Raw genomic sequence first — 17,500 nt, 5'->3', positions numbered from 1 at the left:
TTCTCCTCCCTCTTTTTTTGTATTAACTTGCTGGCTTTTTTCCCACTTCTTCTAATTATTTATATAGAAGCTGCTATACAAATTAAACCTTGTTTCTGTTCGAGTGATTAAATTTTGCAAGGCTTCTTTTCCCCAGACTGGCTTGCCGTTAAAAATAAAAACGTGCAAAAATCCTGTGATGTATGAAGCACACACACACACACACACACACGCGGAATAAGCAGCATTCCTGTAACATCCCAACTCTTTGTAATACGAATTAGCAAAGACAAAAAAAAAAAAATCAGTTAATTAATGCCTGTGCTACACTTTGAAGATTTAAGGAACTATATGAATGCTAAACACGATTGCCATTGATATTATTAGCAAAAATCAATGGTTCTCGAAAGCAAAACAAAAGAGAAGTAAAGTTTTCGCAAGGTAGGGATAATCGCGAAATAAACTATTTAAAATTTACCGTGGATTGTTTAGAAACTTGATGGGGAAAGCTATAAATTATAGATGTTAATTTTCATTCATTAAATACTTCTTCAAAGAGCATCTGAAGGAGATGAAAAGCAGTAAGTTGTACTCATCATATGCAGATTCCAATACTTAGAAGTCATGATAGCAAATGCAAATTGAGTATTCTAAGCCAAGGCTCTTAAGGAAAGTGGTTCAGTCTTTTCCTTACCGATATGAGCAGCAGCAGCAGCGGCGGCAGCAGCGTGCTGTTTTAAAAAGGACCAGGTATTGGGGGTCCCTCTTAGTACTGGGCAGATGGACCAGCACTACTCAGCTTTATGCTGCCTCATTTACTTAGTGTTTTGCAATCCTTAATGTGCACAGCTGGCAGCTGAATGCAGGTCTGATTCTAACAGTTTAGACATCTTTAGATGTAGCAGATGGAAAATTTTACACAAATAAAGTGGGAGAAAGTGTGCAATTAAGGTTTGGGGTTTTATTTATTTTTTTTAAAAAAATCTTTAGTTGCATGATGCATCCTGTGCTCATTTTCTGAACATCCCCCTAAGTGGGTGGCCCATCCTTTTAGTGCGCTGAATCCCTCCCTATCTTTGTGGCATTTGTCTCTGGATACCGGCCCAAAACTCTAAAACTTTTTTATTTTATTTTTGTTGAGTGTGAATGAAATACAAAATGCAGCAAATCAGCAAAAAGGGATGGAAAGGGAAGAGGAGACCAAACTAGCAGTGTAATTGTATCAGTCCGGTACATTATGGTTACATTCTAGGCTAGTTAAGTCACTATGGTAAAATCCTTGGCAGGATTCCTCCCCCCCCCCCCCCGTGAGTTTATTCATGGTGTTCATTATTACGGGTTGTAAAGAATATGAGAATTTAATTTTTTATATTAAAAAAAATGTCTTATGGAATGTATCACTTTCTTAGATCTTGTAGACATGCTGTGGAAACTATAACACAAAATATGAGTTACTTACAATAACTAATTTTAATCCCATCTGCTAAGTATGACAACATTAGCATTTCCACTTAATTAAAAACACCCTTAAAGCAGCAATGTTTTAATCACTCCATTTTATTTACTCTCCTCTGGTGTCACTTATAATTGTAACTTTTTATTTTTTTAATAATGAGGGGTTTTTTTCTTCCTCTGTGCATCACACAAAAAAGTGCAGTCGATAATTAGCAGTCTTCTGTTATTACTAGACTCAGGTGTCACAACTGTGTCTCATCCTCATTACAGTAAAAAATTTCACCTATCAGATTCATTATTGCCAGATAATGCAACTGAGAGACTTAGCAGGCCCTCCAGAAAAGTAATTCAGCCAAGCAAAATTATCAGCTAATTATATTTAGAATCAGAAGCCCAACAACTATTTGCAGATAAATTGTATGAATTGAAGGGAATAGATCTGAATATTAAGATTCATAGATTTAGCAGATGATTTCTTAATTGGAATATAAAGGTCATTTTAACAATGGGACTCTGTTGTTTCGCTGGGGATATTCAGGAATGAAAACTGAGGAATAGCTGCAGTTGCAAAGGTTTGAACTTAGCGCAGAAGAAGCTTGAAGCAGGTGCGGGCAATCTCTGGCCCTCCTGCTGCTCTTGGAACTCCAGCTTCCATCACACCTAGCCAGCAGGCCCAATGGTCAGGGATGTTGGCAGTTGAAGGCCAGCAATAGCTCACGGGCCACAGATTTCCTTATCCTGGATAGAGAAACAAGTTAGGTCATTGCCACACTCCATAGATCTACTTCTGTACCTATGGGGCCCCTATCTGTATTATGTGCAAGCCGGGTTACTGAATGTGGGGTTACATAACTTCCCTCATAACATCTCTTCTCGTATGTATACAAGGGATTTTGAGCCTGTTTCCAGGTGCAGATCACCTTTCATTGGGCTGAACCTATATATTTTAAAAGTGGATTTGGTTTTTTAAAAAGCTGCATTTTGTTTTACCCATTGTGGCCCGTTCTTCCCAAACCCTCTCGGAGTATATTGGCATGACGTATTTATCTTTGCATCAGTATGTAAGGTCATTTTCAAATAAAAGGATTAATTCCAAATCCTACTATTTTTTTTTATCTGTCAAATTACATAAATATTGAATCCTGGTTTTACTAATTTGTGAGACGGACAGAGTCCTTGAGAAGGACTCTTCCTACACAGTGTTTTAAAGGTGACTCTTTAAACTGCAGCTTGGCCTGATGTTCTCTTTCAGGGAAAGAGATCAATTTGAAAATCACTTGCTTTTACATAATTTCATGATCTGAGGTATATCGCTAAAATCTCCACAGTGCTTTTTTTTTGGGGGGGGGGAGCAGCAATGAAAGCTTCCTTTGAAAATCTCTGCTCTTTGACAGTTATGACCCAACAGTAATTTAATGATCAAAAATATAACCATCTTCTCGGCTTTTAGTAAGTATTTGCCTTTAAATAAGGAGTATGATCCACGAGGATGTGTGTGGAGACCTGCTTTGAAGGATTCCCAGTGATTCAATTAGGACCCTTGTTTCCAATTACACCATACATATTGCATGGTCATGTTCGCAGGCAGCGTTGAGGGCTGGTGCATGAGAGAGAAATGGGAAGTCTGGGTATTCCTCTCATGTCCCCATTAAATCCTTCCCCCTCACTTGTTGCAAGGTATCCATAATCCTAAATTTGTGCCCATTGCATTTGGTGATGTCATATTGGAAGTTGTCCTTAAGAGTTCAGTTGTGGTGTACATCTTGAATTCAAAAAGAAAGCCCTAGCAGCTAAATTATAGTCAGTGGGAAAAACTTTTCTTTCTTTCTTTTCTTTAAGTGAAAAAGAAAAATGCTGGAAAAGCAAAGCACACATCAATAAAGTGAATATTGACATGGCCTTCATCTTTCACAAAGGGGAGACGAATGCTGAAGTTAGAAAAGAAAAGACAGTCCTTCAGCATTTGGGTGCCAATTAAAAGAATTTCAGAAAATAAACTTTTTTTTTTTAAAGTAGTTTTCAATTTCACTGCAGAATTTCCGACCGACAGATTTTACAGCTTTATCTTTAAAGTTTACTGTATATCCGATGATCGGCCATTACGCGAGGGGGCAGGGGGCAGAAAAGCTAAACCAGTTGTAACTCAGTTCATAACTGTGTGGAAAGATTAACAAAAATGCTTTGCTGCAACGCTCTAGCATTGTTTTCGCATTTGCCTGCTGAAGCCACGAAGTTGCAAATTGTGTCTTAAGCGTGCCACTCTGCAAATTGCTTAATAAATAAATAAATAAAAACCCCACGACAAAGGAGTGCTTGGGTAATGTATTTGTAAGTAAAGGTTAGGTTATAATTAGTAATTAAAAGTATATAGGCACACGCATATAGCTAATCTATTATGGGTTCAATCTATTATGCATTGCCAGACGGCCTTATGCAGTGTTTACAGACAGTCACTGAATTTATTCACATAAAGATCATGGTGGTGGTCAAAGAGGTAGAAACCTACGCCATGCCAAGTGAGCACTTGAACTAGAGATTTCTAGGCTGAAATCGTAACTCTACTTACCTGGAAGAAATCCCGATTGAATTTGGCAGGGGACGCGGGTGGCGCTGTGGGTTAAACCACAGAGCCTAGGACTTGCCGATCAGAAGGTCGGCGGTTCGAATCCCCGTGATGGGGTGAGCTCCCGTTGCTCTGTCCCAGCTCCTGCCAACCTAGCAGTTCAAAAGCACGTCAAAGTGCAAGTAGATAAATAGGTACCGCTCTGGCGGAAAGGTAAATGGCGTTTCCGTGCACTGCTCTGGTTTCGCCAGAAGCGGCTTAGTTATGCTGGCCGCATGACCTGGAAGCTGTATGCCGGCTCCCTCGGCCAATAAAGCGAGATGAGCGCCACAACCCCAGAGTCGTCCACGACTAGACCTAATGGTCAGGGGTCCCTTTACCTTTACCTTTAGGGTTACGGCTCAGTCAGTTTCCTGCTCGCAGCAGAAGCAGGTAGCACCCAAATATGGGGAGTCCAGGAGGAGCAGGTCTGGCCCTATCATTAGGCAAAGCGAGAGCATCACCTCAGACAGCAGATGCTGGGAGCTTGGAACAGAGTTGTGTGTGTCACCCGGCCTGCCTCGAGCCTCGCAAGCTAAGCAGTTGTACTCGGGTATGGTAGAGGATGCTCTCTGTCACCTGTGCTTTCAACCCTCAGTTGCGTTAGTGCGCGTGGATCACCCTGTCACTGGGCCACAACTACTGGCTGCATTCCAGTACACAGTTACATGCAATGATGTCTCAGGACTCTGCTATTACAGCTGCAAATAAAATGTTTTAAGTGTGCTTTAAGTGCAATATACAATGTGACACTAGATGGCGATAGTGAGCCTTATGGAGAACTCAATGTATTTTTAAAAACACTTTTTTTTTTTTTTTTTTTAAAAAGCATTTTAGGAACGTTTTTTATATGTGTGCAGATTCCACCTCAATGATTCTAAAGAAACTTAGATGTGTATAACCGGCTGCTGGATTGCACTGATGGTTTTTTCATACCAGTTCCTTCATATTTGTGTTTGACAGCATTTTGGGAAAAAGAAAGAAAGAAAGAAAGAAAGAGAAAGAAAGGAGGAGTATTGTGGGTTCCCCACGTCCCCCCAGTCACAGTCTGCTGATTATGAAAACGTGTTGAGCAGTATCTTCTTTTTTTTTTAAAGGAGAGCTGCGTTTTGATTTATTCAGTGAACAAAACATATGCTTGCTGTTCTGTTCTATGTAATTCATGTGATCAATAAAATTATCTTTTAAAAAGAGCAACTTTGGCATTTAGGGAGATTACACTGATGTACAGGGAATACGATTGTTGCAGCCAACTTCTGTGCTGTTGGCCCAAAATACGCTTTGGAGCTCAATAATGTAATAATGGTACATAATCTGCATTACCCTCCCTTTTTTTCTTCTTCCCCAGGATAGAAGCTGTGCACTGTGGCTGCTATCCGCTCTGTCCCAAAGCTTTGGTCTATCCAGAAATATTTCCAGGTAGTTTCCTACTTCTGCATATTTTCTGCTGTGGTTTTAATTTATAATTAATTCTAAAACGCAAAGTTTGAGAATAAACTTAAGCAAGAGCAATTGTTTATTTGGCAAGCTACCATGTTAGCGCTGAGGAATTTTTTTAATGTGTTTTAATACATTAGACGAAGTTTATATTTACCATCTGTTCTTTCAAGATAACACAAAAGCAAGTTTTGAAATAGCATTCTTCATTGTTAGCATACACAGTCTATAGTGATAGATTTTATTAAAAAGGTCGCTTTGGAAGCGATAGCTTGCAGATTTTTTATTTTTTTTAAAAGATGACATACAGAGAGAAAAATTTAGGCCTGAAAAATCACACCAAATTATTTAAACAATTTAATACTTAATAATATGCAACCCTGCTACAGGATACACACTAATGTAGTACCAGTCCTTTGAAAAATCTCATCACTAAATGTCTCACATATGCATTGTGTTACATTAGAATAATGTATTTTAATCACCCAAAGGAGATGTCTAAACAGCACAACTACACAGTCTTATTTAGCATTAAACATCCTTGTGAGCTGAGGTAACCTTATAAAATCATGCTTAAATAATGTAAAACACGAGGCGGCACAGAGCAATATGCATTTTTAATTAGTAAAGTGACTAATATCGAGTGTGTGCTTTGAGGTTTTTGTTTCATTAAAAATGTATCTGTTTTTCCTGCAGCTGAATATCTGTATTCTACACCTGAACAGCTTTTTAAAAGGCTTCAGAATTTATGCAAGAGACCAGACATTGTAAGGAAACATCTCTATAAGGTATTTATTCTGAATAGGTATTCCAAGGTATTGTTGTGTATTGAAGAGTACAGACCAAAAAGAAAAAAAAGAAAAAGGCCCCCCTCCCCTTCCTTCTAAAAAGGAGAGAAAACCAGAAAACATTTAATTAACATCCTAATGTTTAAAGGAAACATGCTAGGGAGGGATATTAGTTGTTACACTAACAAGGATTAATTACACTAGATGCCAGTTGTATTAACCTAGGGTCTTATGAAATACGTGCGCTTAATGCATGCTACATGCTTTTTTTAATTTATTGTTTTCTAAAATGACTGTCCTCCATGTTTGAACCCAAGAGGCTTATAAAAATGAACCTGGATTAATTTAATTCATTAGTATAAAAGGAAAGTGGAAGAGGGATCCTACAATTATACTAATGAGGATAAGCTTACCTCCCTATCTTAATTTAATCTCCACTGGTGTGTTCAGGTGACTGACCAGGTGAGTACCACATCTCTTCTGCCTCTCTTTTAAGGCTGTTTTGTTACATTTCAAAGAAAACCCTTTACAACACCAGTACGCAAAGAAGAGAATCACATGGCACGGTTCCTGCTCCAAAGAACAGCTACCCGAATCCCCACTTTCTCTCTCTCCTGGAAACATCTAGCAAGGCCGAATGCATTGCGCAAGATGTCATAGCATTCTGAGTTTTCCCGCTCCCAAAAATGATAGCCAGTGAAGGGTAACAAGAGCAGGAATGCTCATCATGCAGTTGTGACAGGCCACATGCTTCAGGTCACCAGATTTTGGGATGTGAGGAGAGAATCAGAAGAAGTGTGGGTTGTGCAAAAAGGTGTAGGCTTAGGGGAAAGCCCAGGCTCAGTGGCAGAGTCCTGGTATCTCCAGGTAGGGCTCTGTCTGATGCCATGAACAGGTGCTGCCAGTCAATGTAAGCCACACTGAACTAGATGACCATTTGGTGTGGCTCAGTATAGGGCAGCTTCCTATGTTCCTCCAAAGTGAAGAGATGTGCTGGAATTCAGTGTTGTGCTAAGTGGGGTGTGTTTGTGGAGAACGAGGTTCACTTATGCCATGGGACTTCCCCCCCTCTTCCCCCCAACCTCCCAGAGCAGATTTAGGGGAGACAAGGAGGATAAAGGGGGAACAAGTCCTTTTGTGTAAGTGGTCCTCGTTCCATTCACAACAACTTAGTTGAATCCTACCTTGTGGGCATCTGTTATTATCTCTTATTATTGGGGCTCCCAACCCTGAAATATTCTTATGGACTCTTACTTTGTGGACCTTATGAACCTTACAAACTTTGCTTTGCGTTGACCCATTTCAATTTTCGACCTCAGCTGCTTCAACCTGTGATTTTGCTACTCTAATGTTTTTTGTTTTCAGTTGCCTTTGAAAACTGGGCAGAGGTGGCTGGAATTCCACAATTGTTTTGCATTGGTATTGGGGGGAAAGGAGTCATTGCATTGTTTCCTTGTGTCTGGATTATGTCTCAGAAGTGTTTGAGCCTAATTTGGGGTGCCAGTCTTAATGTCTAAATTTCAGAACGGCCTGAGTCCTGTATAGGCTGCTTCCTTCCCCACGTCCAATCACAATTCTTAATATAGCCCTTTCTTAATAGTGGTGGCCAACTTTGAATGACAAGGCCATGTAAAACAGCATTCTTGGCAGCTGCACCGCAGATGAGAAATCTCATTCTCCAAAGTCTGCTGAAACCTGAGCATCTGCTGAGTGCAATATAAGGGCTTTTTAGTGTTGCTGTTTGGTAGGTTGATGTTAACCAACTGGAGAGAGCATCTGAATTTTCATGAGCCTCCACGTCACTATTTTCTACTAATTCCATGTTTTCAAATGAAAGTTGTTGCCTGCCTTCAGCCTTTGAAAGGGGTGGAAATAAATTTCAGCAAATATAGATGCAGTTCACAGTGAGGTTCTCTTCCACATGCTTCATTATTCTAGGTGGATACTGTGCATGGTATTGGTCTAATGAAGCTGTCATTCATTTGGAAGGTGCCTGCATTGGAAAACTTCCCTATGGCTCATGTCTTCCTATGTGCTTGCAAAGGTCGCATTCATTTTGGTGGGGTGTGGGCAGGAGAACTTCCCAGTGGCTTTCCCAGCTTCCATTTGTGCAGGAGAATGTCAGGGCACACTATACCCTGAAAAAGCAGGTGGTACCCTTGTTCCAGGATGCCAATATCAAGTAACTGATATTTGTAACAATGCTAATAAATGCATTCCTGACAATACAACTGGAGGTGCATTCCCAAATTATGTTGTCTGGGATAATGGAGTGATATAATGCCTGCTGCCTACCCCAGAAGTACCCCTGTCTACGTTTTCTGTACTTCCTTTCCCAATGCAGCAAATCTGTGCAAGAGAATTAGATGACTCCACTCTCTCCATGTGCAGTTTTCTCTTGTGACCTAAAAGTGGACATTTACATAAGGACAGACCGAAAGAAAATGTTGTTTCTGCAGGAAATGGTTAAACTTCAAGGGGGAAAAAAAGAAGAGAACCAAAAATGCAATTTAACACCCAATTTCAAGCTCATTATCTTTCATTGTCTATTAACTTGGCAATGGTTCAGAAGGTAGCTCATAATAGTTTAAAATGCTGACTGAACACTTCCACTGCTCAGCATTACTTCTTGAGTCAATACTATTGCATAGCTACACACGGAGGCTTCAAAGAGAGAAAAACAATCCTTAAATTTTTACCTTGACATTCGCTCTTTCTTCGAGTTCAGCTAAATAGTTTTTGCTGCCATGCAAGGGCTTGCCCTTTTGTTGTGGCTGTGGTTCTGTGGCTTCGGTGTGCAAGAGAGACTGGGTGGGAGGGGGGTGTTAAAATGCAACATGGGCAGGACCAATGTAGATGCTTGAAAGGTGGTAGGATTTCCAAATTGCAGCTCAGGAGTAAGAGATGTGTGTTATACAAGCCCTGCTCAGTAAAATGCTTCGTTTGCTTCAAGTGTCTCCTTCGGAGAACGTACTCCTTGCTGAATTATTTATAAGTAGAGTTACCGCCACAGACATGGAGTAGTTTATCACATCACTTTGGGCAGCATGTTAATAACTCCAGCTGAATGCAAGTTTTAATTGCTCGTTGTGCAGTGGCAGCGGTGAATGGTGCTGGATAGGGCAAGGAGAATACTGTCAGAAGAGTCAACTTTAACCCCTGCCTAAGAGCTTAGCTATGGGAAAGAAATGTACTCACTTCTTGAACTCTGTTAATGCGGGATCATACTGTAGAAGGTGTATAGATTTGTTCCTTGTGTTCTTTGCCATTCCAGTGTCTTTTATCATACCTAAGGCTACCAATTGTTTGTCTAATTCTTGGTCATTTTTTAAAAGTAACCAAGAAATGAAACTATGGTGGGACTATGAAGGTAAGTTGTTCCCTATGCAGATACTTTTGTTTATCCGTTAGCTTGTTTTACAGTGTTAATTGTAACAGGTGCACTTGAACAAGAACACAAGAGCCCTCTTCAGGCGTTACAATTAAAAGTGTGCCCCACTGCTGTTCTTAACACCCACTTCAAGTTGGAAGGCAACCTTCTGGAGTGGAGAATCTCCTATACAGTTGTACCTTGGTTCTCAAACGGAATCCGTTCCAGAAGTCCATTTGACTTCCAAAACGATCAGAAACCAAGGCACGGCTTCCGATTGGAAGCTCCTGCAGCCAGTCGGAAGCCGTGGAAGCTGTGTCAGATATTTGGCTTCCAAAAATAGTTTGCAAACCGGAACACTCACTTGCAGGTTTGCGGCGTTGGGGAGCCAAAACGTTCGAGAACTAAACTGTTCAAAAACCAAGGTACAACTGTATTTGCTGAGGCTTTCTATGCATTTTAGCATCTTAATTTTTCAGGATTCTAAAATATGCAGGAAGCCTCCAGAATATGGAATTGCCCCCCCCCCCACTGCAGAAGATGGATGGAAATGGCAATAGGAGAGCATCTCATGTGGTTGTTCAATTTCCGACTGCAACCTCTGAAGCAGGCTAAGGTGCCTTTGCATTCTGTAAACACCAACAATCCCAAATGGTTGGATTTAAAGAAGTCCGACTGGAACCCTGCTTGATCAGTGTGGGTCTTTCTGTCTCTTCCTCCACTGCACGCCCCCTCCTGAGATTGGGGAGATACTCAGAGATAGCATAGAATAGGGAAACTGGCAGAATTGCAAGGGAGGGCCGCCTTGCATAAGCAGAAGTGATCTCCTGCTTGTGCAAAACAAGCCATATATCATAATAGTTATGAGTTTTGGAGGGATTGGGATGAATGCCTAAGCCCCCTTATAATTCTTGGAATAGGCGGGCTAACTTTGTGGTGAGGTGATAGCAGAGGTGGTGGACCATTAAGGTGAACAAAGGAGGGCGCTCTGTGTGAGATGGCAAATGGGTGAGCCCTCTCCCTCAACTCACGGGTAGTTAGAAGGACAAAGGCAGAATTGAGAACAAAGATGTCAGCAAGAAGCTAGAAGTATAAAAGCGACAGGCTGGGAAGCCAGAGAGCCAGAGTGATGTTTGATGTCTATTTGAATCCAAGGCTGCAGCTACAGCTCCCATCATCCCTGACAATTGGCCATGCTGGCTGAGGCTGCTGGGAGATGGAGTCCCCCAACATCTGGAGGGCCACAGGTTCCCAATCCCTGCCCTCTGCCCAAGGCTTTATAGCCTTATCTCGTTATCTCACCCACCCATCCAAATTCCATTGTTCTACGCCCAGGGATGTAACTTTCCTCCTGGACAGCTGTCCCAGAGGTATCGTATATATCCTGTTTTTCTTTTTGCTTCTGTTTTTAGACAGCAGGAAGAAAGAACGCCTATTTTTAGTGTTGACTAAGGTGAACAAAGTATGAAATACTCTTGTTTGCTCTTCAAGTACTGTAGTTATATTTTATCCTGCCGATATAAAGTGGGCAGAATCATTCCAAATCTGTCGCCACTCGCCTGCTCCGACCCACTCTTACACACCCATTTCTTGACCAATCCTTTCTCATACACATGTAATATACCCACATATTCCCCCTGCAGTCTAACATCCTTGCCCCCGCACTAATCATCTTCAAATGGCCAGATCTCTCAGGTGCTGCTCTTTGCCTCATGTCCAAGGTCATAGTTCAGTCTTCAGGGGTTGCATCTGATGAAGTCATACTTAAAGTAGACCCATTTAAATCAATAGACTCAGCTTAGCCGTGAGTAACAAAGTCCCTTGATTTCTGTGGGTCTGCTCAGCATGACTTAGTTGAATACAACCCCAGGTATTCTGCTAATTTGCTTGCCATAATTTGAATTATAAGTAAAAACTGGGGGAGGGGGGGTATTTGAATCACAGTACAAAGTGCCCCTCGCTTGGCCAGGTCCCAAAACATTGCCCTGCAGTTTGATGATACCTTGTTTCTTCTTATTCTTAAAACACACAAACACACACACACACAAAAACAACACAAAAAACACTTTTACAGTGATTAGTCATTTAGAGATCAAAATGGAGCAACATTCTGGTAAACAAAACCTGAATATCAAATAAGAGTGTTTCATTCTTTTATACTCCTTGGTCATCGGGGGGGAAAAACTGGTGTTCTTTCTTGCTGCTGTTTTAAAACGAAACAACAGCAGCAACAGGACATATAAAATATGAATTTTCGTTGCCTTCTCTCTGTGTGCGCGCTTTTGCTGCAAGCTTATTAATAATATAATCTAAAACAGTCAAATGCATTACTGCATTAGTTTGTCAATTATATGCAGTGCCTGTGCCAACTTATAAAGTTAGAGGCGAAAAGGGAGGCAGAATTATGCTTGCTACAAAAAGGCAATCAACTTAAGCAATAAGGCACAAAAGCGTGTAGGGTGGGTAAGCCTTAGGTGCATTGTTCGCTACAAAGTGAAGCCAAGTATTACTGGATGTTGATGTCTATCAGAACACAGAGCTCCGAGCATGTTGTGCATGATTTAGTGGCAGTAAAATCCAAAAGCAACACCCTTTCCCCTAAAAGCACACATGTTCATAACCTCTGCTGTCTAAATCCAACAAAATAGGTAAAATGATACCTTTTATTGGATTCACTTCTGTTGGCAAAAGGCTATGCAAACTTTCTCTTGTGAACATTTCAGTGTATGACTCAAAATGAGCACAATTAAAGTTAACACTTTTTACTCCTTGAGTCAGTTGCCTTTTCCGTAGCAGGGTTTTGTTGTTGTTGTTGTGTTTTTAAAATAGCATTGAATATAATTTGGGATATAGTTTCCCTAGGATACCACAAAGGCAGAGAAACAAAATGGTAATTGTAACAGCTAAATTCACTACTGTAAGACTAAATCCTTAAGCTCCGATCTCCATGATAGGTAGCCAAAGAGTGTGTGTGTGTGTGTGTGTACACACGTAGATATCTACGCAAGTAGATAAATAGGTACTGCTCCGGTGGGAAGGTAAACGGCGTTTCCGTGTGCTGCTCTGGTTCGCCAGAAGCGGCTTAGTCATGCTGGCCACATGACCCGGAAGCTATACGCCGGAAGCTATACGCCGGCTCCCTCGGCCAGTAAAGCGAGATGAGCGCCACAACCTCAGAGTTGGCCACAACTGGACCTAATGGTCAGGGGTCTCCCCCCCCCCATACACACACACACACACACACATATATATATATCCCTCAAAGTTTTCAAGTTCAGTTCAAGTGGATTAAATAAATTCAATTATTTGATCTAACACATCTGTCTTCATCAGTCTTTCTTAACCATGGGTTTGGGTTAATCATAGCATCCTTCTTAATGTTTGCATTTCATTGCCTGTTTTTGCTGAAAGTTTCTTGGAGTTGATTACTGCATTTGCATGGACAGGTTTTCTGGGCTGGGATGAACTCATCCAAAACATTTAAAGTCCCCTAAGTATCACTTTGAGATGAATGCACCACTGAGAGGGTGATATTATGTACACCACCTCTGTGCGCCACCTGTGTGCTGTTGTTTCCCAAACTCACAACATACCTTATTTCCTAGAGCCCATGCTTTATATTCTGTGCTTCAGTATGAAATGGTAGAGAAGCATCAAAGGATAAATACCTGGAAATCTGACACACGTTCAAATGATTTTTTTCCTCCCTGCATCTAAGTTTTGGCATGCCCTGATACATATCTTGTACCCGTCCTTCATACACTTCTTAATGATCTTCTACCAAACGAGGCTTTTGAGTAATTGAAGTAGCAGGTTGAAGACTTTATCATTTCCCCACTTCCCATACAATTATTGATAGAAAGACTACATAATCCTTATGTGGGCCTGCAGAGGTGAGAGGATGAGAAAAGGACACAGCATGCTTCCTTGAGAGCATAATAGGACAAATATCCTCTTTCTCACAGTTCTGTTGGACCAGATAGTATGTTGACGGTGGTGCTGAAGTGGGAAATGGTAATGCCTTCAAGCTGCTTTAACCCCTAGAGAAAGAAGGTTGAAGGCCCCATCCTCAATGTGGATTCCTCTGAAATTCTTCAGAAGAAAACTTCATTCTGCAGTCAGCAGATCTGGAATGTCAGACAAACATCCTTGAGAGACAGCTTGTCAATCCCTCTTGGCAGTATGCTGCTGTGGGGGAGACCTTTGTAGGCAATCTGGAACACATGCTCAGCTTACGTAGAGCAAGTGGGAGACCCACCTGGCTTCACATCTCCAATGTCTAGACAGATTGTGCATCCTGGAACTTGTCCAGGAAACCACAACGCCAGTGCACAGAAGATTGTGATAGCCGTGAAGATTCTTTGGCAGATAAATTGGTATGGCAAGCTTTACCTGGGGGATATAATGTCTGTTGCTGGTGGGAGGTCTTCATCAAGTGTAATAGGTGAACAATATATGGTGATTTCTGCTTATAATAATTAGTAGCTGCCCTGTGCCCAGCATTGCTTCGGAATTCTAAGAAACCCCCAAATCAGTGCAGTTTTGAAAGGTTCAGTCTGCCATCTTGATTCAAAATGACATCCAGTTGTATTCATAGACAGAAACCTCCGGAATAATCATGCAAGATTTGGTTTAAATCAGTGCATTAAAAACAACAACTGCAGTCCACCATCTTGTTTCAAAATGACAACCAATATTATCCAGACTTAGGCAAAAAACGTGCTCCTTTATCTCAGGAACCATCATGCAGAATTTGGTTACAATACCTTAAGAGAGGTCAGAGTTTATAGAGAACAGATGAGCCACTTTCTAAAACATAAAGTAGATTTATTTATTAATACCCCACCTTTCTTCCATCATGGCAATGTCCTTAGGGTTCCCAAGCAGTCTCCCATTCAGGCCCTCACCAGGCCCAGACCTGTGTCACACCCTTCTGGCCTTGGAAAAATGTGAGTCTGAAAGAGATAACAACAAAAGTGTAGCCCAGTATAGTGGCACCTGCACTTATTAAGCCACATTGCAAATAATCATAGTAAGCAGGTACTCCAGCTGTCAAAACACATGCACCCTTCACCCTTTGTGCCTTTGTTTTTTCAGTTGTAGCTTCTATCTATCTATGGGGTGATTTGTGCTATAGAGGGACAACCACCACCATAGCTTTATCTCACTTGACCCACTGGTTGCCCCTTCTGTTCTCTCCCCCCCCCCCCCCGCTTCCCCAAGAAGAAGAAATTCATAGTCTAGGAAACCCCTAGCCTAGATAAATATTTTGTGGAAGGAAACCAATGCAAAGAGGCAAAGCAGCCCAACCATATGCTTAGAGTAGGAAGTACGAGGCCAAAATCTAGAATGAGATGGATGAATCCTCAAGGGCTGGTAGCAGAGACTGAGTGTGGAAGGGGAGCAGGCTCCAAATGATGATCTACAAAATTTTCTATGAGGATTCAGATTGTTTGGGTGTGCAATCTTGGGATTGCTTTTCATCAGGTTAGTTTTAATTCCCTTGTGTGCTCCTAATTCTTGTTTTCATCCGTAAGCCACCTTAACAACCATCCGGGGGAAAGGCAGGGTATAAATAAAAATATAATGAATAATAATATTCCAGCTCACAGAGACCAATATGAAAAGGAAACTCTGGTCGGAGCATAAAGTTACGCGAAAGGTGCAGCCGGGAGCAGGGCCTCCTTACAGAGTGACAAAACCTTCAGTTATAAAAGCAAGGACATCTTACTTTCTATTACAAAACTATATTGGGAATACAAGCTTCCAGCATTCTTTAGGGAGGGAATTAAAACTGGCTGATGAGTTAGAAATGTTTGAGAAAGGGCATCTGAGCGCATAGGGAAATAGGCGAAGAGCCGAGTCTTTTGAGCCCATGGAACATGGCAGGATGGGGAGGAAGAAATAAAACAGTTTTTACAAGGGATGATCGTTTAATTTTACAAAAGGGATGCTGACAGTAGATTGCAAAAGTCACTGGTGACCTCTTTCCTACTGTTTAATTCAGCCGATCTGTGGCAAGCATGCTTCCCCCCCCCCCGCCCCCGCGCTCGCCCCAAAGAAGGATGGCTTTGTTGCCAGACTCTTCCTCCCAAATGGGAGTACTAAGTTGTGCAACGGAATAGGCAGAGGGTGAAAGTACGACCTCTCCGCATACAATGAAAATTTCACCATGGGTCATATTTGTGCTGTAATATATCACAAAGAGCAGGTGATGATATTAAAGCAATCTCCCACTTCCCACCATTTCCCTTGCATCTTAGCACTTGAATTTTCACTGTCCTGTCGGTGAGTGGTTACTGCTTCCTAATGCTTATACAAACTGCCTGGCTTTGTTTCCCAGGTTAAATAGTCTTTCAGTAGTTTTCTCACTGGTCAGTCACAACTCGCCAGTAGGATGTGCATCAGTTTTAAAAAGAAAATAAAAACTGCATTTAAGTCGCCTTTCGGTTATATTCTTAGGACCCCCATGGGGCAGTGGTTGCTCATTTGCCCAGAAGCAGGAGGTGTGGTAGTGTGTGAGAACACATGTGGGTATGATTTGGAGGAGCGTAAAGTAAATCCCTCCTGCATGTAAATATAGCAAAGGAAACAGGGGGATAAGCATGCATAAATCCATAGGATATACTGCAACTTATGGCAAGTATTCACGTCTGACCCAGGGCCAAACTGGTGGCATAGGGCGGGGGGCAAACTGGCATCCCCAGGCCCCCTGTTTGCTTGCCTTGCTGCCAACCTGGGCCTGCAGAAGTCTTTCATGGAGAACAGTGCTGCTACACACGAGGCAAAAAAATGAGGTCCTTTCTTAGAGTGAGGCCTTCTGGGCAGAGTGGTTACCTAAGTTTTAAGATGCCACAGCAAAGTGTCACAGGCATTCTCCTTCAACCAACTCACCAGAATGTTTTGCTCTAAGGAGTGGCCAACTCCACTCTGCAACTTCTTCAGAGCAAGGAGGAGAGATAGGCAGCACTGCTGACATAGCAGCAGAAAAAGTAAGCAGGGGAGAGGGAGGGAAGTGAGTGAGGTGAGGCCGTATGGCGGCAAAGAGGAGCAGCCAGCAGGAGGAGATGATGGGGTGATGACAACCTGGAGAGAAAAGACAAGTAGGGGGCACCAGTACAGACTCTTGATCAAACCTTGGTTTAGCCCTACCTTAGTTACTTGGGTTTCAAGGATACATGGCAGGCAGCCTAAGGGTTCCTGCTAATAGATTGCAGGTGGAGCCAAGTGTGCAGTGCCCTGGGACTCCAAAATTGTGCTGGCACCCCTACTCCCAACATCATAATCATTGCTTATTGCAGCTCTGTAGCCGTGGGACCAAGTGAGATTTGGTCCATGGCAAGAGCAAGGGAGGGTGGGGGTTAAACCTTCCTCCCTTGTGCCATTTCTCCTACTTAACAACTCCCTTTTAAAAAAAGCTGCTATAAGCTGTGAAATGGAAAACCCGAGGGGTACCCATTTATCTCCCATCTGCAGCTAATAACAGCTTAATAGGGGTTAATTTAAATTGTGGGAGCAGACAGGGGTAAACCACACTGTGGGCCCCTAATCCATATCAATCTCCCCAATGTTTCCTGCTTGGCAGGGGGTTGGACTCGATGGCCCTTGTGGTCTCTTCCAACCTATGATTCTATGATTCTATGCCCACCTTCCCTGCAGCTGCTTTGGGGGGGGGAGGGATGTCAGGAATTCTGATCACAGAACTCCCACATTGCATCCTGATTGGTCCTTGGCCTGCCTATCAGAATGGGTGCTTGCCTAGCAGTGGGTGAGCCACCAAATTGATTTATAGGAATCAGCAATTCCCAGATCAGCAGGCTCATGACACTGTAGCACAGTGGACCAAGGTATGGTTGCTGCCAAATCAAC

At 42.1% G+C, this 17,500-nt stretch overlaps 1 protein-coding gene and 1 long non-coding RNA gene across 13 annotated transcripts in view; one reads left to right on the top strand and one right to left on the bottom strand.

Moving 5' to 3' along the window:
* GTDC1 (glycosyltransferase like domain containing 1) overlaps nt 1-17,500 on the top strand; it is a 236,937-nt gene that overhangs the window by 195,882 nt on the left and 23,555 nt on the right. For 8 of the 9 annotated variants that reach the window (XR_014159033.1, XM_081872548.1, XM_081872552.1 and 5 more), the window contains 2 exons: nt 5,385-5,455; nt 6,170-6,261. Coding sequence is in view for 8 of the 9 variants with exons in the window: in XM_081872548.1 (XP_081728674.1) it covers nt 5,385-5,455; nt 6,170-6,261 (163 nt within the window). In the remaining variant the exon portion in view is untranslated. Of the gene's footprint in view, nt 1-5,384; nt 5,456-6,169; nt 6,494-17,500 lie in introns of those variants that run through there. The other variant, XM_081872549.1, reaches the window with a different exon arrangement.
* LOC309348735 overlaps nt 8,444-17,500 on the bottom strand; it is an 18,053-nt gene continuing 8,996 nt past the window's right edge. For 2 of the 4 annotated variants that reach the window (XR_014159526.1, XR_014159528.1), the window contains one exon: nt 13,339-14,586. This is a non-coding gene — a long non-coding RNA (uncharacterized lncRNA). Of the gene's footprint in view, nt 8,667-13,338; nt 14,587-17,500 lie in introns of those variants that run through there. The other 2 variants (XR_014159525.1, XR_014159527.1) reach the window with 2 other exon arrangements.

Source organism: Podarcis erhardii (assembly GCF_964252035.2).
Source record: "Podarcis erhardii genome assembly, chromosome: 1".
Taxonomy (NCBI): domain Eukaryota; kingdom Metazoa; phylum Chordata; class Lepidosauria; order Squamata; family Lacertidae; genus Podarcis; species Podarcis erhardii.
The sequence above is the reverse complement of the archived record's forward strand: the minus strand, read 5'-3'. Positions and strand labels throughout refer to the sequence as shown.